General features: G+C 35.5%; 5 protein-coding genes across 5 annotated transcripts; all 5 read right to left on the minus strand.

The window, feature by feature from the left end:
• Positions 1-10,451: 10,451 nt before the first annotated feature.
• Positions 10,452-11,048, minus strand: LOC132803797 (ankyrin repeat-containing protein At5g02620-like). The gene has a single exon (XM_060817340.1). It carries the CDS (start codon positions 11,046-11,048, stop codon positions 10,452-10,454), a length of 597 nt encoding a protein of 198 aa, XP_060673323.1.
• A 3,967-nt stretch (positions 11,049-15,015) lies between these two features.
• Positions 15,016-17,190, minus strand: LOC132803868 (protein ACCELERATED CELL DEATH 6-like). Its single transcript, XM_060817652.1, has 2 exons — positions 16,778-17,190; positions 15,016-15,340 (listed from the first exon to the last, which is right to left on the minus strand). Exons 1-2 carry the CDS (start codon positions 17,165-17,167, stop codon positions 15,338-15,340), a joined length of 393 nt encoding a protein of 130 aa, XP_060673635.1. The 5' UTR covers positions 17,168-17,190; the 3' UTR covers positions 15,016-15,337.
• Positions 17,191-18,973: 1,783 nt separating this feature from the next.
• Positions 18,974-21,053, minus strand: LOC132803798 (uncharacterized). The gene is made up of 6 exons (XM_060817341.1): positions 20,816-21,053; positions 20,254-20,396; positions 20,058-20,108; positions 19,704-19,995; positions 19,521-19,582; positions 18,974-19,018 (listed from the first exon to the last, which is right to left on the minus strand). The coding sequence occupies exons 1-6, from the start codon at positions 21,051-21,053 to the stop codon at positions 18,974-18,976; spliced, it is 831 nt and encodes a 276-aa protein (XP_060673324.1).
• A 1,027-nt stretch (positions 21,054-22,080) lies between these two features.
• On the minus strand, positions 22,081-23,849 carry LOC132803799 (ankyrin repeat-containing protein BDA1-like). Its single transcript, XM_060817343.1, has 4 exons — positions 23,685-23,849; positions 23,230-23,544; positions 22,697-22,900; positions 22,081-22,632 (listed from the first exon to the last, which is right to left on the minus strand). The coding sequence occupies exons 1-4, from the start codon at positions 23,847-23,849 to the stop codon at positions 22,081-22,083; spliced, it is 1,236 nt and encodes a 411-aa protein (XP_060673326.1).
• Positions 23,850-24,713: 864 nt separating this feature from the next.
• Positions 24,714-27,517, minus strand: LOC132803899 (ankyrin repeat-containing protein BDA1-like). Its single transcript, XM_060817711.1, has 2 exons — positions 26,134-27,517; positions 24,714-25,752 (listed from the first exon to the last, which is right to left on the minus strand). The coding sequence occupies exons 1-2, from the start codon at positions 26,728-26,730 to the stop codon at positions 24,973-24,975; spliced, it is 1,377 nt and encodes a 458-aa protein (XP_060673694.1). The 5' UTR covers positions 26,731-27,517; the 3' UTR covers positions 24,714-24,972.
• Positions 27,518-27,638: the final 121 nt, after the last annotated feature.

Genomic DNA, 27,638 nt, shown 5'->3' on the forward strand with positions numbered 1-27,638 from the left:
GTCACTGGAAATCGACACCCTCGACGGCGCATTCGATGGCCACTGGCCTCGATTTTTGGAGGAAAGGTAGATCGAAAAACAGGTGAACGGATGGGACCGGCGGTGAGGCAAACAGAGGCCGGATGGGGAAGAAATCGAGGTTGAAGGAATCGACGCGGCCACCGAAAAAGCTTCGATCCGAGCGCATCAGTGGTCGGCTAGTTGTGGGATTTAGTGGGCTGGCCGGAAATGAGGAGGCGAAGGTGATGGGGTGGCGCATGTACGAAAACAGTGGCCGGAATGGAAGAAACGGCAGTGGCTGGTGGTGTGGTCTTTCCTCTCTCTCTCTCCTCCCCTCTTTCTCTCTCTTCCCCCGGCCCACATGTGTTTTGGCCAAAATAAAAGCCATCCGTGGGTGATACTGTTCACTCAAGTCAAAATATATTAAAATATTATGGTATTTGGAAAATTTTACAGGTTTATAACTTTCAAATCATATGTCCAAATTAGGCATGTCATTAGTCTATGAACTCATCTCGACAAGTACTTCACAATCATACGTAAGTCAAAGCTCAACTTTGCACCAAAAAAAGTCAACTTCGCACAAAAAAAGTCAACTTCGGCACTCCTTGGATAGTTTGGACCTCAACTTGTCTTACTCGAACTTTCAAATGGTAGCTCCATTTTCTATGTGCCACTAGTCTATGAACTCCGGTCGTTGTGTACTTCGCAACGGTGTCTCAGCCAACGCGAAATTCTATCCGGAACAAAAACTCAAAATTTTGACCCACTGGATCAACGATCAACCTCGGTCAACGTACAAAAATTCCAATGTAATTCGGGACGGGATGTTACATTAATGCTAAAAACATATGCATATTTATATTTATATTGAAAAGAAGAGTAATTTTCATACCAAGTGGTCTATGAAAATAAATATATAGCAGATTGTTTGAGGCATCTTTTTACACATACCAACTGATCCATGTACAATTTTCCTTTTTAATCCAAAGGAATATATTTTGGCTGGGGCAAAATCATTAAAAGAGGATAGCACGATAGAGCTCTAGAATCTTAGGTATCAGTCATAATATTATTATTATTATTTTTCATAGTATAATTAAAACTTTAATTTTTAGAGTTTTAGATATGAATATGATGTGGCAGAAATTTATCCGAATTTGAGACCCCAAGGGAAGACTAAGCTTGTAAAATAAATAATATATAATATAATGTTATTATATGCTCCAAATGTTTTATCTTATTAGAAATTGGTCAAAGATGTAATAAAAAAAAGTAAAAACGAAAAAAAGAAATTGATTAAAGATCAAATATAGTCCTTCATCAGACAAATTGCTTTAATCGCACAAGTCACAAGCCTATAACGCCAAATAAAGCACATTGATGATGAAACAATTCCTATGATTGGTAAAAGGGTGGTCAAACCCATATTATTATTCTCTTATATTCATAAAATAAAAAAGAAAATCAAAACGCATTTTCAGGAAAAAAAAAAAAATTTGAGGAAAGCTACTTATAAAATTACAAAATTGACAAAGAAAACATCAAATAGTTTGGCCTCCTCTTCAAATATTCAGAGCCATTCAAATCACCATCCCAATCAGAATGATCAAAATCGCTAAAATAATAAAATTAGCAAAATCCTTATAAGGAAAATCCATTTCAGGTTATGTAAATAATCAAAATTTTCTGATGAATCTGGGTCAGACTCACTGGAATCTGAATCATGATGATATTATGACGAACACGATCATATGCAGTCATGTTGCTGCAGCTGACACGCAGTAAGTGAGCAGAGAAGGATTTATCTTGACGTTTTTGACCCAATGAATTGCAGAGACCGCCCCAGAATTTGATCTCTCTGACTTTATAAGGTTAATATTTGAAAGTATTTCACCTATTATATATATATATATATTGCTAACTGTGCACTAGAATTTGATTTCAATTGGACTAGTGTTTCTTTTGAAATTAAGTAAATATATGGTAGCTAGGATTAGTCGTATGCAGGTATATATATTGATGACTTTGATTTTAGTTTGTAGCATTAATTTTTCATAAAAGACTATATATTAATTACCCCACTATTTTCTAGTTAAAATCCTAGCTAAATATATATTTATATAATACAATGTCACAGAAAATTTTGCATGTTTTTCACTCACACCCAAAGTTTCTAAAATAATTTTTTTAAAGCAAAGAACATTCTATTTGCACCACAACAACCACCCCCCACCCCAAAAAAAGGGGAAAAAAAAGGCAAATTAAACAATGTATGTTATCATGGAAATCTTGAGGCTTGCTAGCTTCTACCCAAGCTTAATTACTGACAGGCATGCCAAAGAGTAAATATTTAGTAGTGTTCCTATTTTTCAGAGTATATTAGCTTATTTTTCTGTAGCAGCGGTGGTTGTAAAGTCTGTTTGAACTATCCTGAAGGAATATCTAGAAGCTGTGTGCTTCCTTTGTAATTCTGTTTTGCTCTGTACTCTGTTTTAACATGTGTTCCCTTCTTCATCACCACAATTCACAAGATCTTCCATACCAAGAAGATCCAGCTATCCCATCACTTTTCTAACAGCTTCAAATTTGTTTGTATTTCACTGTTAGATGAAGCACAGTTTCTCCGAGAGTTGTGACACATCCAATCCAAAAATTAAACAGTGGATCTATAACCTCAAGCTTTCCATTTATAGCAGCGTAGTGAAAGGCTGTTCTTCCCTCTCTCTCCCCTTCAAACTGCATATTTCGTTCCTTGCAATATAGATACTCCACAACGCTGTCTAGATCTTTCACTATCTCTATGTGTCCCAAAGCTGAAGCTTTATAAAGTAGGCCTAAACACCCATGTTTTGTTTAATTCTCTTACTGATTCATGCCTTAGTCTAACCATTTATTGTACAAAGCCCAGCTGTCCTTCTTTGGTCACAATGTGCAACGGTCATCGAGCAGTTAGTGTAATGCTTTGATGTTGCTTGCAATAGCTGCGTCAAATAATCTGCTATCCATTTTCGATCTCTGCAGATTCATTCAAAGTTATGAAGTTTGAAGTCTGGAAGGATTTCCTTTCTTAGCTAGAAGGATGACCATATATATAAGGAGGGAAGTAGCCTATTTTTAAAGTTTCTGGAGTATATAAATTATAAAATGTTGAATCATTTTCTGAGTTACCTTTTAGTTGAACTTTTAAAACATATAGATATTGAGCTGGCCCAGCCCAAACTCTGTTTAACTTTGGTTTAATTTTTATATTTGGATTTCTGTTGTTTCTTTGGAATTCCTTTGTGTGTTGTATGAAAAGCTTAGTCACCCTTGATGATGTCACTGCAACAATGGTCTTGAGGATAGAGTTAAATAGCTTGTTTGTTTCTATTTGGAGGACAAAGACGAGAATTACAGAATAATCGTGAATGAACTTTCTCTGAGGTTTCCTTTCTCTTCAAGAAAGCTGAGAGTTAGAACTCGAATCCTCTTAACAATTTGGGATACTACACCACTTCATCATCATCACCATAGCAATCGATTAAGAGCTCAATTATAGTTGGTAAACTCATATGGTGTTTGTTTTTTTTTATTTTTATTTTTTTTTTTGTTTTTTTTTTGGGTTAATTTATTTTGATAGAATGTAGTATACTCTTAGCAGCTCAATGCGATAACACATTGATATTGAGTTCACATTGATATTGAGTTTGAACTTTGTGGCAGAAATTTTACAAGGGACATATAGAAAACAGAGTGATTTCCGTATCGTGTGTGTGGTCCATGAAAACCAGAGTTTAAAAATGGATATATTAATTTCCATAAATTTCTAGATTTCTTCAACATACAAAATATAACCTTAATTAAACTTAAAATACTAATAACTAATTCCTTATACAGGATGGTGCTCTAATAATGCCTTCTTCTTGCGCCACCTCCATATTATTTTAGCCCATCTTGGCAGCCATCCATGATGGTGCTCTAACAATGCCTTCTTCTTGCACCACCTCCATATTAAGACCATCTTGGCAGCCATCCATGATGGTGCTCTAACAATGCCTTCTTCTTGCACCACCTCCATATTATTTTAGACCATCTTGGCAGCCATCTTAGCAAGAAATGTAACAAAAATGCAAACCCCGTAAGGATATGATATATGGTCTTGTTCTATGAATCAATATCTTGTATTGACCAGCCATAAGCAAATAACATGGAGTACAAAGCTATATGAAGCTCTCTCTAGAAAGGAAATCCAGATGTGAGGTAGATTATGATGCAAATTGATGAAGCAAGACCCAATGAATTTCCGAATAAGAAAAACTATGTTGCAGGTAGCATACTGCCTAGATTTGCAAAGAGTGCACCTACGCCCACTGTTGTTAGCGGCTCGATATGTTCTAGTAAACAATAAAAAGGAGGAAGAAGAGAAGGAAGAGGAGGAGATGAAATAATAGGAGTACCATTTTCAGTGTTATTTTTAGTAAAGCCATTTGGAGGGTTGACTCCTGCTTGGAAGGTGACGGTTGCAATGAGTGTGGCCACAACCAGCAGAACATTGCGGGTATCACTTGGTGAGTCTTTCTCCTGCTGATAACGAAAATATTTGATCCAATCCTTTGAAGTTTGAGGTGTTGTTGGTGTTGTGGTTCTCTGACCACTGTAGAGAAGAAATATGAGAAGAAAAATAAAAATGTAATTCTATTACTGTCTTGGAAATACATTACAAAAACACAAAACTTCTCTTTTGGATTTTCACGTGAAATCTCTCTATTTATTCTCAAATTATCTCTGGAATTTGCTCACTCTTCTCTCAAGCTCTCTTTGGAGACTTAAAAACTCTCTTTCTCGGAGTTTACTCTCAATACTCCTCACTTGGGATGATATTAAGCTTACTTGGATTGGCTTTTGAGATGCAATGGAATGGAGCCTATTTATAGGCTCATAAGGTCGGTTGCATGTCCTCCATCTTCAACCGATTCTGACAGTTGCCCACAATTGTTGAGCAAGTTATTTTTCGGTCTTAAATGCAGCAACCATTGTCAAAAATGGTGGCTGAGCGGTGGCAGTGTGGTTGGTTTCACACTGTCGCTGGAGGTGCGGTTGAGCTTCACAATTCTCCCCCTCCAACTGCATTTAAAAATGGATGGTCATCTGCCACCCATTCCAACTATGTCTCTGCATAGCTTCAGCTTCTTTTGAGCAATGACTTTTGTTAGCATATCCACTGGATTCTCCTTTGTATGAATCTTTATCAGTTTCAGCAACTGTTGTTGTATTACTTCGCGTATCCAATGATAACGGATGTCAATATGCTTTGTACGGGAATGATACATTAAGTTCTTGCTCAAATCTATGGCACTTTGGTTATCACAATGTATCTTGTAGTCTTCTTGCTTGATGCCCAGTTCTGTGAGAAAATGCTTTAACCACAACATTTCTTTACCCGCTTCTGCTGCGGCAATGTACTCTGCTTCAATAGTGGATAAAGCAACACACTTCTGCAATCTTGACTGCCATGACACAACTCCCCTTACAAAAGTATAGAGATAACCTGACGTAGACTTTCTATTATCAGGGTCTCCTGCCATATCTGCATCTGTATAGCCTTCCAAGACTGGATCACCTCCCCCGTAGCATAAACATAGCTTAGATGTATCCTTCAGATACCTGAGAATCCACTTGACTGCTTCCCAGTGTTTCTTTCCAAGATTTGAAAAAAATCTACTCACGATGTCTACTGCATGAGCAATGTCTGATCTGGTATACACCATAGCATACATCAGACTTCCTACTGTTGAGGTATGAACGCCATTTCCTCTATCTCTTCTTTGGATGAAGGGCACAATCTCTTGCTCAACTTAAAATGATTTGCAAGTGGAATGCTGAGTAGTTTAACTTTATCCATGTTGAACCTCTTTATCACTTGTTCAACATACTTCTCCTGAGTTAGCCATAACCTTCGAATTTTCCTATCTCGGATTATTTGCATTCCCAAAATTTGTTAAGCTGGTCCTAAGTCTTTCATATCAAAGGACTTAGACAATTCCTTCTTCAGCTGACTAATTTTCATTGCATCCTGTCCAACGATCAACATGTTGTCCACATATACAAAAATGTAATGAAGTTTCCATCGAGAAACTTTTGAATATAAACACACTGGTCTGTTGTAGTCCTTTTAAATCCTTGACTCACCATAAACGAGTCAAACTTCTTGTACCATTGTCTTGGTGCTTGCTTGAGGCCATACAAGCTCTTCTTCAGCTTGCATACGGGGTTTTCTTTCCCTGAAACCTCAAATCCTTCTGGCTGCTCCATGTAGATTTCCTCATGTAAATCACCGTGAAGAAATGATGTCTTCACATCCATCTGTTCTAGCTCCAGGTTTAGACTTGCCACTAAACAAAAAACGATTCGAATGGAAGTCATTTTTACCACTGGTGAAAAAATCTCGTCAAAGTCAATTTCTTTCTTCTAAAGAAATCCTTTGACCACCAATCGAGCTTTGTGCTTCACCAGCCTTCCACTGCCACCTTTCTTGAGCTTGAACACCCATTTATTATTTAGTGTCTTCTTACCTATTGGAAGCTCAACCAACTCATAAGTATGATTTTTCTGTAAAGATTTCATCTCATCTTGCATTGCTTGCAGCCATTTTTCCTTGTCTTTATGAGAAACAGCTTCCTGGAAACTCTGTGGCTCCCCCTCTTTAGTAAGTAGAATATACTCAGATTCTGCAAATCTCTTTTATGGAATTTGGCCTCGCTCAGATCTTTGAACTTGTAAACCACTGGTTTCAGGAGGTGTACCATCATTTGACCGCTGTGATGACCCTACAGCTTCTTGAGAGGATTGAGTCTCCCCCTGCTCAATATCCCCTTCTTCCTCCTAATATGCTTCTGGCATATCTTCATGCACCTCGTTATCCTCTGTGGCTATCTGTGTAGGTGCTGGATTTGGAATAAAATTCTCGGCACTAGAACTACGATTAGGAGACATGCTGGGCTTTTTGATGTCTTCCATTGTCTGATTTTCATGCAATACTACATCTCTGCTTCTAATAACTTTCTTTGTTTTTGGATCCCATAACCTGTATCCAGATTCTTCATCTCCATATCCTATAAAAATGCATGGAGTAGATCTTGTATCGAGCTTCTATCTAAGCTCCTTGGATACATGTACATAAGCTAAACAACCAAACACTCTTAAATGAGAGTAGGAGGGAATCTTACCCGACCACACTTTCTCTCGAGTTTCAAAAATTCAAGGTACAGATGGTGATCTGTTGATTAAATAGCAGATGGCTCGAACAACTTTTCTCTCGAATGGCTTTGGCAGCTTATCCATACTGATCATACTTCTAATCTTTTCCATAATTGTTTGGTTCATTCTCTCGGCTACTCCGTTATGTTGTGGGGTGTGAAGGACCGTTTTCTCATGTCGAATGCCGTGTCTTCTACATTAGGCATCGAACTCCTTGGAAGTATGCTCACCTCCATTATCTAAGCGGAGACATTTTAGCTTCTTTTCTGTTTCATGCTCTATCATGGTATGAAATAGTTTGCAGTAATCCAATACCTGGTCCTTTGTCTTCAAGAAATATACCCACACCTTCCGAGAAGCATCATCAATGAAGGTCAGGAAATACCTGTTGCCACCTAATGATTCCACCTCCATGGGACCACAAACATCAAAGTGCACCAGACTAAGCAACTCTGATCTTTTCGATGCAGAGGAACTGAAAGAGTCTCTATGTTGCTTACCAAACAAGCAGTGACTACAAGGATCTAGCGCAGCATCCTTACAAACAGTGATAAACTTCTTCTTTGCTAAAGTAGACAATCCTTTTTCACTCATGTGATCGAGTCTCTGGTGCCACAAATTTTGAGATACCTCTCTTTCTGTAATGTTAAGGCTGTCCGCACATATGTCCTCGGGCGACAACTATGGCACCTTTCGTCATTTTTCATGTGCCTTTGCTGAAATGGTTGTCATAGCCTTGCTTGTCTAAGGCTGCTCCCGAAAGTAGATTGAGCCAAAGATTTGGAACATGACGGACATCCTTCAAAGTGATTGTACAACCAACATTCATTTTTATCTGAACATCACCAGTTCCCACAATCTTTGTGAAACTGGAATTTCCCATCTTTATCGTACCAAAGTCTCCTGCTTTGTACGTTTTGAAAAAATCTTTATATGGAGTGACATGGTAGGATGCTGCAGTATCGACTATCCACTCAACGTCTTAGGTTGATGTATGAAGGCATGTCTCTTCTTGGGTGGAGCAGAGTGCCACTTCTCCTGTAATAGTGACTAGTGTCTCTCCATCCTTCTTCGGTTGATTACCTTGGAGTCTTTGCTCTCTCAACAAATTTATGCAGTTCTTCTTCATGTGGCCCTCTAGGCCACAATGATAGCATTTATATGATGATTTCTTGCCGTCTGTAGATCTGCCTCTACACTTCTTCTTGCCTCTCCCCCTATCTTGACCACCTCTTTACTGTCTTCCTCTGTCTGTGACGAGGGCATGTGACTGGTCCATGCCAATGTCCTTTCTTCTAAGGCATCCTTAGCCATAGACATAGTATATTTGCCATTCGGGGTTGAATTGCTGAGAGAGACTACCAATGTCTCCCAACTGTTTGAAAGAGAGCCTGATCCTCATCCCCTAGTTGGTAATCCATAGCAGATAATTAATTTACCAAGCTCTGGAACTCACTGGTATGCTTGGCTACAGAAGTTCTACTTTGTAATTTTCGATTTACCGATCACTTAAGCAACAAGCCTTTATTCCGAGCAGTCTTGGCCTGGTACATGTCCCCCAACTTCTTCCAAAGGACATATGCATCTGTTCACTTAGCAACATGATGGAAGACACTATGATCGATCCATTGCCTGATCTGACCGATCGTTTTCTTATTTAATTTCTTCCATTATGCTTCTTTGTTGGGATCAGGGTTTACACTTTTAGCTTCTATAGGATCAAACAAATCTTTATAATTGAGGAGATCTTCCATCCGAGGTCTCCAAAGTGTATAATTTATGGCAGTGAGCTTAACCATAGCTCCCGAAGATGATTCTTCCATTGTCATAATGGCTTGATAAAAAATGGAGTCGAATTTGGCAAAACAGAGTTAACTGTTGCATCCGGAATGGCCGAAAATGGTGGACTTGACTCTTCCAGGGTCAAAATATAATTACCAAAAATTTAGGCAAAAATATAATTTTCCAAAAATTCTAGGGTCAATCTGTAAATATAGAAACTACAAGGGGTCAATTTATAAGTTTTGAAAATATAGGGGCTGTTCTGTAATTTTAGAAACTTTTGATGACATGGCAAATTGTGATGACATATCAACACGTGGCAGATGACATGGCGATCGCATGGCTGATGATGTGGCTAACGCATGGTGATGTCTCTGATGACGTGACAAATGACGTGGTCGTCTTCAACCTCCAGACGATGCATGATCTGTTGCAGAAAACTTCAGGCGACATGTGTGGGCGCGTGGAACGTTGAATTTCTCTCTGGCAAACTCATTGTTTCTTGTCTCATCGTGTTCTTTCACCTGGTATTGTCAAATTATTGATTTGAGCAACTTTTCGAAACACCACCTTGAAGAACAGAGGCTCTGTTTCTTCAAATTTGGAAACCAAACTCTAAAATGTAAATCTATTACTCTCTTGGAAATAGATTACAAAAACACAAAACTTCTCTCTTGGATTCTCACGTGGAATCTCTTTGTTTACTCTCAAATTCTCTCTGGAATTTGCTCACTCTTCTCTCAAGCTCTCTCTGGAGACTTAAACACTCTTTCTCTCGGAGTTTACTCTCAATACTCCTCAATTGGGATGATATTGAGCTTGCTTGGATTGGCTTGTGAGATGCAATGGGATGGAGCCCCTTCATAGGCTCATAAGGTTGGTTGCATGTCCTCCATCTTCAATCGGTTCTGACAGTTGCCCACAATTGTTGAGCAAGTTGTTTTTCGATCTTAAATGCAGCAACCATTGTCAAAAACGGTGGTTGAGTGGTGGCAGTGTGGCTGGTTTCACACTGTCGACGGAGGTGCGGCTGGACTTCACAGTTGGACGTTCAGGCCCCGAATTGTTAGCAACATTTGCTTTAACATGTTGAGCAGAAGCTGTCGGTGGAGATGTGGTCATTGAAGCTGCAGCAGGCTGAAGGGTTTCTCGTAAACAGATATCACTTGGATTATCTACTATCAAATTTTCCATGATATCCATTGCTGTCAAACCCCTTTTGTTTTTCGCATTTACTTCCAATTTGTTGGCCATATTGCTATTACAACTAAGCAGCAGCTAAACATACTACATCATCAAAATCATTTGTGATCTTAATACCTTATAATTTAAAGAATTGTACATTTTAACACTTTCTCATCTATGGTTATTTAATCCAATAAATCAATAAGAACTTATATGTATATTAATATGTGTGTGTGTGTGTGTTACTATTTTACTTCACATTGTTTTTTAGAGACAGCAAGGTGAAGGACTATGTTCCCATCTTCATCACCACAATTCACAAGCTCTTCCAAACCAAGAAATTTCATCCATTCTATCAAATTTTTAAAAGCTTCAAACTTGTTGTTCTTTACAGCTAAATGAAGTGCAGTTTCTTCAAAAGCTGTGACATCTCTAATACATCCAGCCCAAGCATTAAACAGTTCATCCATGACCTCAACTTTATCGTTGGTAGCAGCATAGTGAATGGCAGTTCTTCCCTCTCTACCCTTCAAACTGCATACTTCTTTCTTTGTCGTGCCAGTACTCCTCAACATTATCTCTTTCACTATCTCTATGTGCCCCAAAGCTACGGCTATATCGAGTGGCCTAAACCCATCTTTGTTCAATTCTCTTATTGATTCTGGCCGCAGTTTAATCATTTCTCGTACAAAAAGCTGCCTTGCCTTGGTAGCAATGTGCAACAGGTTCTCATGCGGAGAAATGAGTGCAGAATCGGCGAGGATCAATGGATTTTTATCAAGCAATTCATGTAATACATGAATGTTGCCTGCAATAGCTGCTTCAAATAATCTGCTATCCATTTCTGATCTCTACATATTCATTTCAAAGTCATTAAGTTTGAAGTCTGGAAGGCTTTCCTTTCCTACCTAGAAGGATGGCTATTATAAAGTGGAAATGGAAGCAGCCTAGAAAGTATCTGGAATATATAAAGTATAAAATGTAGCATCATTTTCTAAATCAGCTCTTAAACTTATATTATCAATCAGACGTGTGAAAGGAAGGAAAGGGTGAAGAAAAGACCAAGAAATTAACGTTCATTTTCCATGCTTTGATGTCTATTTGGATAACTTTTTTCCAACTTCCTTTTAAGGTCTGGAAGACTTTTCCAATATGCTAGAGTTTTTTAGGTCATATATAAGCTTAAAAAAATAATTAAAAAAAAACTATCTGTTAACTTTGTTTGAGGCATCTTTCTCATATACCAAATTGCTCCGAACATATATATATATATATATATTTTTTTTTTTCTTTTTTTGTCAAGTAGTGTTTTATGATTGACAAGTTATGGATTGGAAAAATTAAGATGGAAAAACCAAAAAAATTTGTAAATGATAAAAAATAAGTATAATTTTCTTTTTTGATCCAAAGTAATTATGTTTGGGCCAATATTATTAAAAGAGGATATCACAAGAGAGCTCCAGGATCTAGGTATAGTCATGAGATAATTATTGTTACCTTTTTTTCTTTTTCTTTTTTGCTTGTAATACAATCAAAATTTTAATGTATAAAGTTTTAGATATGAATATAACGTGATAGAATTAATGTGAAGTCCCACATCGGTTGGAAAGGGGAACAAAACACTCCATATAAGTGGGTGTGAATACCTTTTTCTTGAGAGGCTTTCTCATGAGGGAACGTAAAACCGTGCGGGCTGGAACCAAAACAGACAATATCGTGATTGGGACTGGTAGGTAGGGGTTGGAAGAGAATTCCCCCTAACCATTGCGAGGCCTTTTAAAACCTTAAAGGCTAAGTTGTAAGAGGATTCTCCAGGCCCAAAGAGGACAATATCTCATGCGTGTGGTCTAAGCTGTCACAGATGGTATCAGAGCCGAACCCGGATCAGTATGCCAGCGAGGACACTGGTCCCCAAGGAGGAAGGATTGTGAAGTCTCACGTCAGTTGAAAAGGGGAACAAAACACTCCATATAAGTGGGTGTGGATACCTTTCTCTTGTAAGGCCTTCCCATGAGGGAACGTAAAACCGTGTGGGCTGGATCCAAAATGCACAATATCGTGATTGGGCCTGGAAGCCCGTAAGATGATTCCCCAGACCCAAAAAGGACAATATTGCATGAGGGTGGTCTAGGCTGTCACAGATGGTATCAGAGCCGGACCCGGATCGGTGTGCCAGCGAGGACGCTGGGCCCCAAGGGGGAAGGATTATGAAGTCCCACATCGGTTGGAAAAGGGAACGAAACACTCCATATAAGTGGATATGGATACCTTTCTCTTGCGAGGCCTTCCCATGAGGGAACATAAAACCGTAGGGGCTGGGTTCAAAACGCACAATATCGTGATTGGGCCTGGAAGTCCGTGCCAGTGAGACTGGTAGGTAGGGGTTAGAAGAGGATTTTTCCTAACCATTACGAGGTCTTTTAAAATTTTGAAGACTGGATTGTAAGAGGATTCTCCAAGTTTAAAGAGGACAATATTACATGCAAATAATTTGGATTGTCACAATTAATCCCATATTTGAGACCTCAAGGGGCAACTAAGAAGGTAACAAATATTATATAAATTTATTTGTAATAGTAAATCATGTATATGCTCCAATTTTATTATCTTACTAGAAATTGAACAGAGATCAAATATAGTCCTTATCTGACAAATTACTGTAACAGTGCAACTACAATCCCAAAGCAAGCACGTTGGTGATGCAAACACTCGTACGATTACAAAACAGAGTCGTAAACACTCGTATTGTTTATTTTGCATTACAGGGTATTACCATGAGCTTTCTAAAATTAGAAGTGAATTGGTGAGTAATAAAAGTAAAACAAAATAAAACTTCAACCACTTGAAAACCACTTTATAAAAATCTGAACTTTCATGATTAGTATGTTTTTACCAAAAAATACCCTCCTCTGTTTTATAAATTCTACAAATTAAGGCCGTTACTCTAAATTTGTACTACCAAACTCATTCTATTGACCCAAATTTGACTAAAAATGTCCTTATATCTCTTCATCACCAACCTAAACGTTGGGCATGTGAATTTTTTAACACCGACACTGCAAATTTTGAAAAATAAACACTAATAGAATCTGCATGTAGTAATATAATTTAATTAGCTAGCTTTTTTTTTTTTTTATTATAAGGGTAGGGAGTTTTGTTTTTTTTTTTTTTTTTTTTTTTTTAAATCCATGTTAAAAATTCAACCTTGAATCTTGAAAATGTATTCTCAGCTACATAGTTACTGGATCAAACCTACAAATACATTTACTTTATATTAAAGGATTAAATTTCCATCATTAGATTTTAATATAAAAAAACAAAATGAAATAAAGAAAAAGTCACTAACTTTAACAAAATGTTGACGACAATGTCAAATGTCGGTGAACATCAGCACCGATAGGAGAGGGAAAAAAGTGTCGCCGATGTTAGAATCTCTCTTTTTTTTTTTTTTTTTTGTTGAATGTGGTTTCGTGGCCTAAATGGGTTTTGGAAGAAAAAAAGTTTCTAAAACCCGTGGGTTTTGAAAATGCCAGTAGAAAACAAAGGAACCGTTGAGAGAGGAAAGTGAACAATCATATTCTTTAATTGCAAAACCATTGCCCATTCCCTGGTTTTCCGTCCATTCAACATTCCTATTTTGATTTTTCTTTTTTTTTTTTTTTTTTTTTTTTTTTGGGTTTCTTTTTTGTTGACTCTGGTCACTTTGCGTTGGCTTGTTTTTGATACTTTAATGAGGACTGAGCGACAGTCACTTGCATACACGCTAACACACTCCCTCATTTCTACTGTGTGTCCTATTACTTTTTTCAAAACCAATACACTGCTTAAAATAATAATTTAAACTTTTATTTTTGTTTATTATAATGTTGTGATTTATTTAATTTTAATACAAAATTTTTATTTTACATATACTTCTCTTCCTATTTTTGTAAGAATATAATTTTTTTTATTATCCAAAATAATAATAAACTTATATTTATTTATACAAAGTTAATTAATCTTTTTTTAATGAAAAATAGATAAATAAACTTTTAATCTAAAAGACTATGAGTGAATCTTCTAGTTATGTAAATCATCATAACAGTGTAAACTAAAAATTTGTAGTTAAACATATATACAATACAATTTAAAATATTTATTAGATATCTAATAAATACTGTAATTTATTTATTTATAATAATTTTTTATATTTATAAATTATTTTATTATTATTGTATTATAATTATTGTGTTATTTTATATTATTTAATTTTATCGATATTTTTGTTGCTCGGTGTTCCCATAAAATTATATTAGTGATGTTTTGATTAATACCGATATTTTAATAAGTGGTTATTTTTAAATAAAAAACAATGTGTGTGGCAAGGGAGGAAGAAGAAAAAGTGAAGTTTCACTTACATTATGTGGTATAGTGGCCAGTAGCTAGCTAGGCTCGTCTTTCCAAGAACCATCCTTTACTCTCTTTTATTCAGCTAAAAAACAGAACTTAACTCCTTTTTCTTTTCTTTTTTTCTTTTTCTTTTTTAATTGTTTTAAATTAAAACACAATTTCAAGTTTTATTTTATATCCAAGAAATGTCTAGCTTTTTCAACTTATAAAACATAATCCAACTAATATGGAGTTGGATAAAAAGTAAAATAAAAAGGTATAGATATATATAACAATACCTATATTGAATAATTAATTAACATTCTCACTTCTAGATGTGTAATTAATCTTCAACTCCAAATTTAAGGAGTGGGTTTCAAGTGACTTGTTTAAAGGGTCATATGGATTAATGAGAGAAAGAACATATATGAGCTTGCAAGGTTCAATTATATCAAGTCTCACCAAATTTGGGGTTCGTTCAGAACTTGATCATAATATCCCAACAGTCTGTAAACTACAAACAAAACGCAACTTTACAATTGTAATTAATCAGTAGTGCTTAATTCTAAGCTCTCACAAATTTTTAAAGTATATATGTAAACTGTGGACTCGAGAATTGCTGTCTTTCTTTATAAGAGAAAAGCATTGCGTGTATCATTTGATGAGTCTCTCTGCTGCTGAAACCCAAAATATTTGATCCAATCCTTCTTGTCGTCTTCCATCAATGGATGCTCAATCTCTTGAATTTTGATTAGTATCAATTTTACTGCAATATGATGAGCATAAATAAAATAAGTGAATAAAAAAAATTACTTGAATATTATCATATTATTTACCATATTATTTCATAAACGAATTTGATAAATATTTTTAAAAATTTAGCATCATTGTTTGCTTTTTTTTGCATTGATTTCCAATTTGCTTGCCATGGCAATACCAATGTTACTAAGCAATTTGTGAACATACTGCATCATCAGGCGGTGCTCACCTGTTAAAAGAGTACTCGTGAGTCGTGAACAAGGTGATCATGAAAATATAAAGCAAATCCATCATTATTCAATAGAAAGTTTATTTTTTGTTTTTTGTTTCTTTTTTTTTTTTTTTTCACATCAATCTAGAATGTTTGGAGAAAAAAAAAAAAAAAAGTAGTCTTCAAGTGACTGTTCAAACTATTTTTCTTATTAAAATCAGATTGGACTTTTAAGTTTAACCCTTAATCAAATTTCACTAAAATCAACTGAATAGAATTAGGTTTAATTCTGCTAATCTTTTTATACATTTGAGCTCAAAATTAATAAAGCAAATCTAAAAAGGTAAACCAATATCAATTATAATCATATTCTCTAACTAAAAGCCAAATAAGATAAGAACATATATGTTACCTTTGAAAAATAAATAATTATTTGTAAAATTAATTTTAATAGTAACATTACAACATAAAAAAAAATATATAAAAAAATAAAAAACTCTGTTTTAGAACCTCTAGTTACTATTTTTTTTTTTTTTTTTTTGGGGCAAATGTCAGGAACTTTCATTAACAAGAAGAACTAGTACAAAAATCAGCTTGCATACTCTGAAGAAGCCAATCCAGCCCCTCCTCAATCCAAGATTCAAAAAGAATCCAAAGAAAAAGCAATTTGAGCAATCTCATGAGCAACTCGATTTGTCTCTCTAGGAGCATAAACACAGCTAAAAAACCCAAAACACCTACTGTAGACTTAATATTATCAACTAGAAAAACAAAAATTCCCCAAATAAACACCACACCAGGATCATATGCTAGCTAGCTGAATAGCTAATTGACAATCACTGTTAAGAATCCCATTAAAATAGCCCATCTGATAACAAAACTGCAATATAGACTTAATTAAACCTACCCACTACTTACATATATATATATATATGGAAATTCTACGGTGAGGACGGTCCGCATGAGGACCGTAGTATTAGTGACGGTTTTTCATAGTATTAACGACGGTGTTTTAGAAAATCGTCACCAATACTATGAAAAACCGTCACCAATATTGTAGTCCGCATGAGGACCGTCCACACCATAGACGTACTGTATATATATATATATATATATGTATACCTAATTTTTCCCCTTCAACTTTTTGCACACTTGCACCACAAATCTTAACAAAAAAGGCAGCACAGCAGCAGTCAAAATGTAACGAAAATGGACAGATTCATGAGGGGTTACCGCAAATATTGCAGATCCATATGTAATGATCATAGAGACAGTGGCAACGCATAACTCAATATAAAAAGGAAATTTGTAAGTGAGAGAGATGATGACCAAGATTGCTGAAGAGAGAGCCAAAGTGTTTGATATCAAAAACACATAGAAAGGCTTCTTGTGGGAACCATAAATGGCTCTTCCTGCAGTATGTCCATTATCACTGTCTTGCCAAACACCGCCTGGAGGATTCACACCAGCTTGGAATGTCACTGCTGCGATGAGTGCTGCAACCACCAGCACAACTTCCCGAGCATGGGGGAGTCCGCCACCGTTTCCACCGTTTCCATCGTCTCCATCATATTGGAAGCGTTTGCACCAGCACAATCTTAGCTTGTTTTGTTGGTTTGCCATTTTTATATCTTTAATTGTTCTAAACCAATGATGATGATGATACATCTTGTGTTTCAATTATATATATATGTATATATATATAATATACACGTACATATATTTGGTGGTTGAATGTGAACATTGTTCTATTCTATGACTTATTAATTAGTGTCTCAATCAACGTTTGTGTGTGGGACATGGGGTTTTTGGTCAATGGGGACAGGAAGGAGAAAGAAAAGTTGAAGTTTCACACACAATAAATTTTTGATATCAAATGACATTGACAATGATAATGCTTTATTTTGCTTTCATTTGAATTTTAAGTTGGATTCCAATTTGTTTCTTATGTATCAAAAAATATGTCATCTTATTTTGGTATTAAAATTTTAATCAATTCAAGCAAAAAATAAAATAAACAGAATTAGTTAGTACTTATAAGTACTCCACTGTTGTTGTAAAATTGTAGAGAGGCCTAAGAGAACAGAACAGAGTTTTATGGGTCTAGAAGGAAATCCAATGATTATGATAAAGAAATTTAATTAGTTTAATGCTATAGAATTAACTTTATAAAGACTAATAGTCATGCAATTTTGGCAATGTATGACGGAAGAGACAAGAGTCAACAAAGACTAAGGAAACATGGCTTGGTCATTACAGCAAGGAGCCCAAAAAATAATAAATTCGTAGGTACTTCATAAACCTTGGTAGTTATGAGCTTTCAGATCCTACACTTTATAAAATAAAGTTAGATGAACAAGGTTTTGGTGTTGTTGGGTTTATTTATTTCACCTTCTTCATTTGTCACAACAAACAATTAATAGCTTAATGCTAAAAACATATGCACATTTACATGTATATTGAAAACAGAGTAATTTCCATACCAAGTGGTCAATGAAAATAAATATATGGCAGATTGTTTGAGGCATCTTGTGCACAAACCAACTGATTTAAATACAGTTGTCCTTTTTATTCCAAAGAAATGTATTTTGGCTGGGGCAAAATCATTAAAAGCTTGAGCTCTAGAATCTAGATATCAGTCATATTACTATTACTTTTTTTTCTTTTTCTTTTTTTTTTTTTTTTTTGGGGGGTTTCCCCACATAGTACAATTAAAAATTTAATTATGGCAACCCAATAAGTAATGATAAGAAGGGACTAGAGAGCCAAAGTGTTGGAAATCAGCAAGATATAGAAAGAAATGTAAATCAACCCATTTGATCGCTTTCTTTTAAACTATTAATAACGATGATTATGATAGCTTATCTTTCTCTGATACATATTTAATTTATTTTGGAAAAGTTGGGTTTTCGTAGGTTTTACACCAAAAAAAAAAAAAAAAAAAAAAAAAAAAAAAAAACAGAGCATAAATGAAAAAAAAAAAAAAGGAAATCCGGAGCTTAATCTAATGAAAAAACTAATCTGTATTTTATTCATGGATAGAAAATATATAAACACAAGTTGACAATAGTAATTCACCTAATTTTTCATTTGACACTGCACTGACCATACAGCCATAAGTAAACTTTGGATACCTAACACATCAGTTTTTTTTTTTTTTCACCAAAAAAACTGTTTATAAACCAACTAGATCCATAAACTAAATATTAAAAAAAAAAAAATGACAGCAACAAATGTGTCATTACTCAGCAGTTTTAGTAAGTAACATGAGTCTATTAATTTTCTATGTATATGTGTTAAAAAGACGCAATTTTTTCTATGGCATTTACAACTTTTATTGTGGCACCTAACTTTTTTGGTAATTTATTATGGCACTTATTCTTAAACATGTTGTAGGATTTTTCAACTCTGTATCAGTTTGTCTTTTTTTTACCATTTCACATCACCGATATTTGGAAAGGTGGTGGAAGGAACCTGCATGACCATATTCAAAGCATTAACTGCTTTTCAAACTTTTTTTTTTTTTAAAACAAAATAAATAAATAAAACTGATTAGGGGAATGAAGTTATCTAAACTTCGATAATTTCATCAAGCTGATCAAGAAGAATCTTTAAGTTTTGCAATTAGAAGACTTAAAATCAATTTTTTCTATTGGAGTACTTCAAATTGAGTTCATAAAAAAATAGTAAACAAATTGAGGACTCAAAAACGAACTGCAAATGTCAAGTCCAGGAGCAAATTTCAAAATCCAATATCCTTAATTATCACATTCCATAAAAGTAACTTTGGCAACCATCTGCTATTCTCCGAATCAATATGCGTTATTGATCATCCATGAGCAAATAACATAGAATATGTATAGAGGGTTATCAAAAAAACATAGAACATAGAGAGATACGAAGGTTAGAATATATAAAAGATATGAAGCTCCCTTTGTAATGGAAATCCAGCCGTGAGATAGATTATGACACAAACCGAAGCAGAAAGACCCAATGAATCCCCTAACAAGAACATCTCTGACGCAGCCATCTCAGTTCCTAGAAATGCAAAAGGTGCAACCAATTAAATCAACCGATGATGGCGAATGAGGTTGTAAACCAATTGGTTTAATTTCAGTAGTAGTATATATGGTAATGGAGAAAGAGACATATATAGTACTAATTTTAACTCCTGCGTGGAAGGTGACAGCTGCAATTAGAGCAGCCACCACCGGCAAAAACATTGTATCACTAGGTGAGTCTCTTTGGGTCTGAAACCGTAAATATTTGATCCCGTCCTGCTTCTTTTCATCTTCTACAACATCTGGATCCATTTGAAATGAGGGACTAGGCTGGATTGGACCATGTTCCTGATTGTTAGCAACATTTATTGCAACATGCTGCAGCTGTGCGTTTGCAGCTCCAGCATTGCTGATGAACGATTTGTCGAAGACGGAAATCAGTTGAATTCTCTAATATGAGTGTATTCAATATAACCATTGCTGTCAAACCCCTTTTGTTTTTCCCTATTTACTTCCAATTTCTGGGCAATTTTGCTATTACAACTAAGCAGTAGCTGAACATTCTGCATCATCAAGATAGTTTGTTTTAATACAATACAGTTTAAAGAATCATACAATAAATAAATGCAAGGAACTTATATTATATGTGTATATATAAATGTGCGTGTTTGTGTGTATCCATCTTACCTAACATTGCTTTTAAGAGACTGCAAGGTGGACGACTGTATACCCATCTTCATCACCACAATTCACAAGCTCTTCCAAACCAAGAAATTCCATCCATTCTATAAACTTTTTAAAGGCTTCAAACCGGTACTTTACAGCTAGATGAAGTGCAGTTTCTCCAAAAGCTATGACATCTCTAATTGTTAGAGTTAGTGACCCGAATTCTTGATGACCCGACCCGAAAAGCTCGCGGTGCGACCTATTTGGTGAAACTAATTTTGGAGAAAAATTTGGGGCTCTGTGATGGAAGCGGAGGTCTCGGGCCGATAGGCTCGAGACCGTAGCCCACCACTGAGCCCGACGGGGGTTAGGGTTTCTTCCGTATATATATTTCTTATTCTTTTGGGGTTTGGAGGCTGTAATTTGGGGTTTTAGGGTATCGCGCAGTTTTTCTCACCTTTGTACCAATCTTTCGATATTGGATTTGCTTCTCTCTGCCAGTGGTTTTTCTCGTCAAGGGTTTCCACGTAAATCCTGTGTTTGTTCTTCGTTTTCTTTGTTTCCGTTGCTATTTATTTTTCTCCCAATTCCGTAACACTAATACATTCAGCCGAAGCAATAAACAGTTCATCCATGACCTCAACTTTACCATTGATAGCAGCATAGTGAATGGCCGTCCTTCCCTCTCCCTTCAAACCGCATACTTGCTTCCTTGCGGTACCAGTACTCCTCAACATTATTTCTTTCACTATCTCTATGTGCCCCAAAGCTGAAGCTATATCAAGTGTCCTAAACGCATCTTTGCTCAATTCTCTTACTGATTCAGTCCTTAGTCTAATCATTTCTTGTACAAAACCCAGCTGCCCTGCCTCGGTAGCAATGTGCAGCGGGTTCTCAAGCGAAGAAATGAGTGCAGAATCTGCCAAGATCAACGGATTTCCATCGAGCAGTTTGTGTAATGCATTTATGTTGCCTGTAATGCTGCTTCAAATAACCTGCTATCCATTTCCGATCTCTGCAGATTCATTTCAAAGCTAATGAAGTCTGAAATCTGGAAGGCTTTCCTTTCCTAGCTAGAAGGGTAACTATATATGAAAAGTGTAAACGGAGGGAAGCAGCCTAGAAAGCATCTGGAATATAGAAATTATAAAATGTTGAGTCATTTTTTAAGTCAACTTTTAGTCAAACTTTTAAGACAAAGATATTTTAGTACTCAAAAATACAATTTGCTTTCGCTTCAATATCAATTAGACATGCAAGTTTTGAAGTGTGTTATAGGAAAGGAAAGAGTAAAGAAAATACCAAAATATTGGTCATAAGCAACTAGCAGAAAAGAAATAAAAGGCAAACTCCTTGAGGCTTCATCATCATCATAGCAATCAATTAAGAGCTCATTTATAGTTGGTAAATGCAGATGGTGTTGGTTTTTGGTTGGGCTAGTTTATTTTCATTTTATTTGATGTAGTATACAACTAAAAGCTCAATGCTATAACACAACATATTGAGTTTGAAACTTTGTGGTAGAATTTGTACAGGGGACGTATAGAAAACAGAGTAATTCACATGCCAAGTGTGGTCCATGAAAACCAGAGGTTAAAAATGGATATATACATACATACCAAGCCATTAATTTACAAAAATTTCATGAAAGCCAGAGGCCTATTTAAACTTTGTGGTAGAAATTATACAGGGGATATATAGAAAACAGATTAATTTACATACCAAGTGTGGTCCATGAAAACCAGAGGTTAAAAGTGGATGATATGCACATACGTACCAAGCCATTAATTTCCACAGATTTCTAGTTTTTCTTCAACATACAAAATATAACCCTACTCAGTTAATCTTAAAACACTGATAACTAATTCCTTATGCATGAGGTTGCTCTAATGTCTTCTTGTCGTACGACCTCCATATTGTCTTAGCCCACGTCGGCAGCCATCTTAACAAGAAAGGTAATACAAATGCAGACCCCATAAGAATATGCCGTACAGTCTTGCTCTTTGAATCGATATCTTGTATTGACCATCCATAAGCAAATAACATGGAATACATAGATATGTGAAGCTCTCTTTGGAAAGGAAATCCAGATGTGAGGTAGATTATGACACAAATTGATGAAGCAAGACCCAATGAATTCCCAAATAAGAAAGACTCTTCTGCAGGCTGCGCACTGCCTAGACTTGCAAAGAATACACTTAAACCCGCTGCCGTTGCTGTTGCTTGGGGCTCAAAGCTCCGTGGAGGCCGTACAATAGAAGGATATAATGAAGGCGGTGCAATTATAGTAGCACTATTTTCAGTGTTATTTTTAATAAAGCCATTCGGAGTGTTGACTCCTGCTTCAAAGGTGACAGTAGCAATGAGCGCGGCCACAACGAGCAGGACATTGCGTGTATCACTTGGTGAGTCTCTTTCCTGCTGAAAACGGAAATATTTTATCTTTTAGTGGATATTCAGGCTCCTGACTGTTAGCAACATTTACTGCAACATGCTGAGTAGAAAGTGTTGGTGGAGATGTGGTGGTTGAAGCTGAAGCATGCTGAAGTGTTTCCCCTAGATGGATATTACTTGGATTCTCTACTATCAATTTGTCCATGACATCCATTTCTGTCAAACCCACTTTGTTTTTTGCATTCACTTCCAATTTTCTGGCAATAGTGCCATTACTTAGCAGCAGCTGAACATACTACATCATCAAAATGTCATCATCGTTTGTATACAATTTCACGGCTTGAACAAAGAGATGGCGTTAATTTTAAAACAAGAGAGCAGAGCACTCATTCATCAAGAGAAAGTACTTTTTCACTATATGCCTCTTTAAAAAAAAGAAACCACAGTATATTTTTCAAGGGACAGTACAAGTGATAAATTTGAGATGTAATCATAAAATTCATGCAGAGCTTGTTTAAAGATGATCAAATACAGTGACCTTAATCCCCAAAAAGAAGAAGAAAAAAAAAAGACAAAATAAATAAATAAAAAATAAAAAAAGAAGCTAAGAGTCAGATATCTTACCTCATGCTGTTTTCTAAGGACAGCAATGTGCAAGACTGTGTTCCCATCTTCATCACCCAAATTCACCAGCTCTTCCAATCCATTAGTTTCCAGCCATTCCATTGACTTTCTAAAAGCTTCAAACTTGTGGTATTTAACAGTCAGATGGAGCACAGTTTCTCCAAGGGCTGTCACATCTTTGAAACATTCAGCCCAAGAAGAAATAAGTTCTTCCATAACTTCAGCTTTATCATTGATAGCAGCATAGTGAATGGTACTTCTTCCATCTCTACCATTGATAGCAGCATAGTGAATGGTACTTCTTCCATCTCTCCTCTTCAAACCACATACATCATTCTTACACCTATTAAGTATCACTTGAACTATCTCTATATGCCCAAAAGCTGAAGCTATGTCCAATGGCCTAAACCCGTTTTATCAACTTCTCGTTCTGATTCAAGTCTTAATATAATCACTTGACGTGCAGAACCTAGTTGCCCTGCCTTTAAAGCAATATGCAGTGGATTCTCATGTGGAAAAATGAGTGCAGAATCAGCCAAAATCAATGGATTTTGAGCAATCAGTTGGTTTAATGTGCTAATATTGCCTGCAATAGCTGCCTCAAATAATCTGCTATCCATTTCCTTTTCCTGTTCCTCATTCACTCAAGTTATGGAGGGCTCAAAGAATTGCCTAGCTTATATACTACTGATTGTCTTCACTTAGTTATGATATATATAAAAAGGTGAAGCTTCCTAGAAAATATAAGGAAAAAAAATTAAAATTAGAAATGTCCAATCAGATCATTTTTGAAGCTTTTACTTGGAATGGGTAAGCTACAGAGAAGTAAGAAATTTGTTATAAAGTCTTTCACATACAAATGATACGTTAGGTCTTGACTTGACTCTGTTTGTCTAGCCTTTTTCTTTTTCCTGTATTATAATAGGAACACAAGACCCTTTAGTCACTGAGGTTGAATATGTATCCCAAAAGTAATACCGAGTAGGAAGCAAACCCAACAATATATATCATGCATATTTTTCAATACAAACTTTTTGAAGATGGACAAAAATTAATTCATTTTCAGACCGGTCTATATCTTCTCGTTTAGACAAATATGTTTTTCTGGCCAGTTTAGTCTTTTACTAATTTCAGACATAGACTTGCATATAATTAAATATTAAAGTTAAAATAAAATAGCTATCACATATTTAAATATAAATATATGAATTTTTTTTTTTTTGGGGTGATAAATTACAAATTTTTGAACTTTTTTCAGTAATTAATTCACCCAAAAAAAAAAAAAAAAAAAAAGGTCCTCTGGTTTGGGTATTCTCGAACTAAAAATCAAAACCCATTTCTAAATACTTACTATGCAACCTTTATAAATCTATGCCCCCAAAAAAATAAAATAAAATAATAGAATTACTTTCTAGTCCCCCAAAATGACAAAAAATTTCCTATACAATAACATGACCAACAACGCAATTTAGGGGCTAGGAAGGGAGATTTTCTTGTAGCCAGCAAAATAACCTATATGCATAAAAATATATATATTATATGCATATCTCTTTAAACTATTCATTTCAATATTTTAGTCTAATTACTCATCGTAAGCTCACAAGAAACAGTATGTAATTTGAGGACTCGAGAATTGCTATGTCAAGCTTTCTATAATATTTGAAAACCAGTATCTTTATTACATTCCACAAAGGTATAAACTAACCAATCAAATTTGATCATGAGCTTCCAATTCCTTATAGATCAAACTGATAATTTGTCTTTTTTCTTGAACCACCTCCAGATTCTTTTTGCCCACCTTGGCAGCCATCTTAATAGGAAAGGTAATAGAAATGCAGACCCCATAATGATATGTTGTCTGGTCCTGTTCTCTGAATCAATATCTTGTATTGACCAGCCATAAGCAAATAGCATGGAATATATAGAGATATGGAGCTCTCTTTGGAAGGGAAATCCAGATGTGAGGTAGATTATTACACAGATTGATGAAGCAAGACCCAATGAGTTCCCAAATAAGAAAAACTGTGATGCAGACTGCAGGCTGCCTAGATTTGCAAAGAGTGTACCTAAACCCACTGTCACTGCCGGTGCAAGCATTGGTACATTCTGTGTAGAAGGAGAAGTAAATCCATTAGGAGGATTGACTCCTGCTTGGAAGGTGACGGTTGCAATGAGGGCGGCCACCACCAGCAGGACATTGCGCGTGTCACTCGGTGAGTCTCTCAGCTGCTGAAACCGAAAATATTTTATCCAGTCCTCCTTCTCAGCTTCTGTTGGTGAAGTTTCAGGCTCCTTAATTTTAGCAACATTTACCGCAACATGATGCAGCTTGGAATCAGAAGGTATTGGAGATATGGCAGGTGCAGCTCCAGCACGCTGAAGGGTTTCCCTTATATGGATATCGCTTGGATTATCTACTATCAATTTGTCCATGATATCCATTGCTTTCAAACCCCTTTTGTTTTCTGCATTAATTTCCAATTTTTTGGCCGCACCACCATTACTAAGCAGCAACTTAACATACTACATCATCAAATTGTCCCAACATTAGAATAAAATTTGCATCTTTTGAACTAAGAGATCATGATAATTTTAGAACAAAAGAGGATCCATTCATCAAGAGACAGTATATTTCACCATTCTAGATAAGATTAGACTTAATTTGTAATCCCTTTAAACGAAGAAACTAACCTATAGCCCTTCAACAAAATTGTCTCCAAGGGACGTTACAAGTAATAAATTTGAGATTTCATCAGAAAATTGATACAGAACATGTTAAAAGATTATCAAAATATGTTGATCTTGATCCCAAAGAAACACAGGCCTAATAGTCCCAACCAAAAACAAGATAAAAAACTAGCATGATTTTCCTTTAAAAAAAATGCCAAGATTCAGATATCTTACCTCATGCTGTTTTCTAGAGACTGCAAGGTGCAGGATTGTGTTCCCGTCTTCATCACCCCAATTAACCAGCTCTTCCAATCCACAAATTTCCAGCAATTCCATCAGCTTTCTAAAAGATTCAAATTTGTAGTATCTAACAGTCAGATGGAGCACAGTTTCTCCAAGAGCTGTCACATCTTTGATACATTCAGCCCTAGAAGAAACTAGTTCATCCATAACCTCAATTTTACCATTGATAGCAGCATAGTGAATAGCAGTTCTTCCATCTCTCCCCTTTAAACCACATATATCCTTCCCACAACTCTTAAGTATCTCTTTGACTATCTCTATGTGGCCAAAAGCTGAAGCTATGTCCAGTGGCCTAAATCCATCTTTGTTCACTTCTCTTGCTAATTCAGGTCTTAATCCGATCACTTCTCGTGCAAAACCCAGTTGCCCTGCCTTTATAGCAATGTTTAATGGGTTCTCATGTGGAGAAATGAGTGCAGAATCAGCTAAAATCAATGGGTTTTCAGCAATCAATTGGTTTAATGCACTAATGTTGCCTGCAAGAGCTGCCTCAAATAATCTTCTATCCATTTCCAGTTTTTCATCCATTCAAGTTATTGAGGGCTAAAAGAGTTTCCTAATATATATATATATATATATAATACCGATTGTCTTCCTTTAGCATTGATGGCAAATATAAAAGGTGAAATTTCCTAGAAAATGTAAGGATAATTATAAATTATAAATCTCAATAAAATCAGTTTTGGTAGCTTTTACTTGTATAATATATATGAATATGTTTGAATGGGTAAGCTACACAAAGAGAAGATGTCCAGGCCTAATTTGATATGTACACATTTTTAATTATTTTTAAGAAGAATATATTAGGGTTGTAAAATTTTTCACATAAAGAAAACATTAGGTCTTGATTTGACTCTATTTATCTAGCCAGAGGGATTGAAATTTTAGCTTTTTTTTATTTATTCACTTTTTTGGTTCTCCTTTTGGTTTCTTAAGAACCAAGCTACCTTTTTTTTGTTGGCAATGTTTGAAGAACCGGTTCGTGGCTTTTCCCTTCCTTCAGGAATCCAAATTCTGAGGTAAGCAATTACGCATCTAGCTAGGAATGTCCAAAGAAAAAGAAAAAAAAAAAAAAAAAAAAAAAAAAAAAAAAAAAAAAAAAAAAAAAAAGGAAGGGAAAAATGCAGCTAGGATTTGAAATTGTCAAAACAGTACCTAAACCAACGTGGTGGGTTTGGAAGATTATAGTATTCTAATAGTCTCAACTTTCTAGTGATGGACCAGAATTAACAAATTTTCAGACCGATTTATATCATCTCTCTAGACAACATAATTTACTCCGGTTTGTTTGTTCTTACTAATTTCAGACATAGCTTTGCATTTAATTAAACTGTAAATTCAAAGTCAAAAGTCAATAAAATAGTAACGGCACATTAAAATATAAAAATATGAACTTCTTCAGAGATTAATTCTCCAAAAAAGAAAAAAAAAAAAAA

The sequence above is a fragment of the Ziziphus jujuba genome, chromosome 5 (assembly GCF_031755915.1).
Source record: "Ziziphus jujuba cultivar Dongzao chromosome 5, ASM3175591v1".
Taxonomy (NCBI): domain Eukaryota; kingdom Viridiplantae; phylum Streptophyta; class Magnoliopsida; order Rosales; family Rhamnaceae; genus Ziziphus; species Ziziphus jujuba.

Excerpts from the sequence above, each read along its gene's own strand:
- LOC132803798 (XM_060817341.1), bottom strand. The coding sequence starts at position 21,053 with ATGATTAGACTAAGGACTGAATCAGTAAGAGAATTGAGCAAAGATGCG. Across the intron at positions 20,109-20,253 it reads ATACAGTCGTCCACCTTGCA|AATGTTCAGCTACTGCTTAG; the intron begins GTCTCTTAAAAG and ends TTGATGATGCAG. Across the intron at positions 19,019-19,520 it reads CATTGGGTCTTTCTGCTTCG|GTTCCTTCCACCACCTTTCC; the intron begins GTTTGTGTCATA and ends ATGGTCATGCAG.
- LOC132803799 (XM_060817343.1), bottom strand. The coding sequence starts at position 23,849 with ATGGATAGCAGATTATTTGAGGCAGCTATTGCAGGCAATATTAGCACA. Across the intron at positions 22,901-23,229 it reads TCCTTAGAAAACAGCATGAG|TATGTTCAGCTGCTGCTAAG; the intron begins GTAAGATATCTG and ends TTGATGATGTAG. Across the intron at positions 22,633-22,696 it reads TTTCTACTCAGCATGTTGCA|CAGGAAAGAGACTCACCAAG; the intron begins GTAAATGTTGCT and ends TTCCGTTTTCAG.
- LOC132803797 (XM_060817340.1), bottom strand. The coding sequence starts at position 11,048 with ATGGATAGCAGATTATTTGAAGCAGCTATTGCAGGCAACATTCATGTA.
- LOC132803868 (XM_060817652.1), bottom strand. The coding sequence starts at position 17,167 with ATGGCAAACCAACAAAACAAGCTAAGATTGTGCTGGTGCAAACGCTTC.
- LOC132803899 (XM_060817711.1), bottom strand. The coding sequence starts at position 26,730 with ATGGATGAAAAACTGGAAATGGATAGAAGATTATTTGAGGCAGCTCTT. Across the intron at positions 25,753-26,133 it reads TCTCTAGAAAACAGCATGAG|TATGTTAAGTTGCTGCTTAG; the intron begins GTAAGATATCTG and ends TTGATGATGTAG.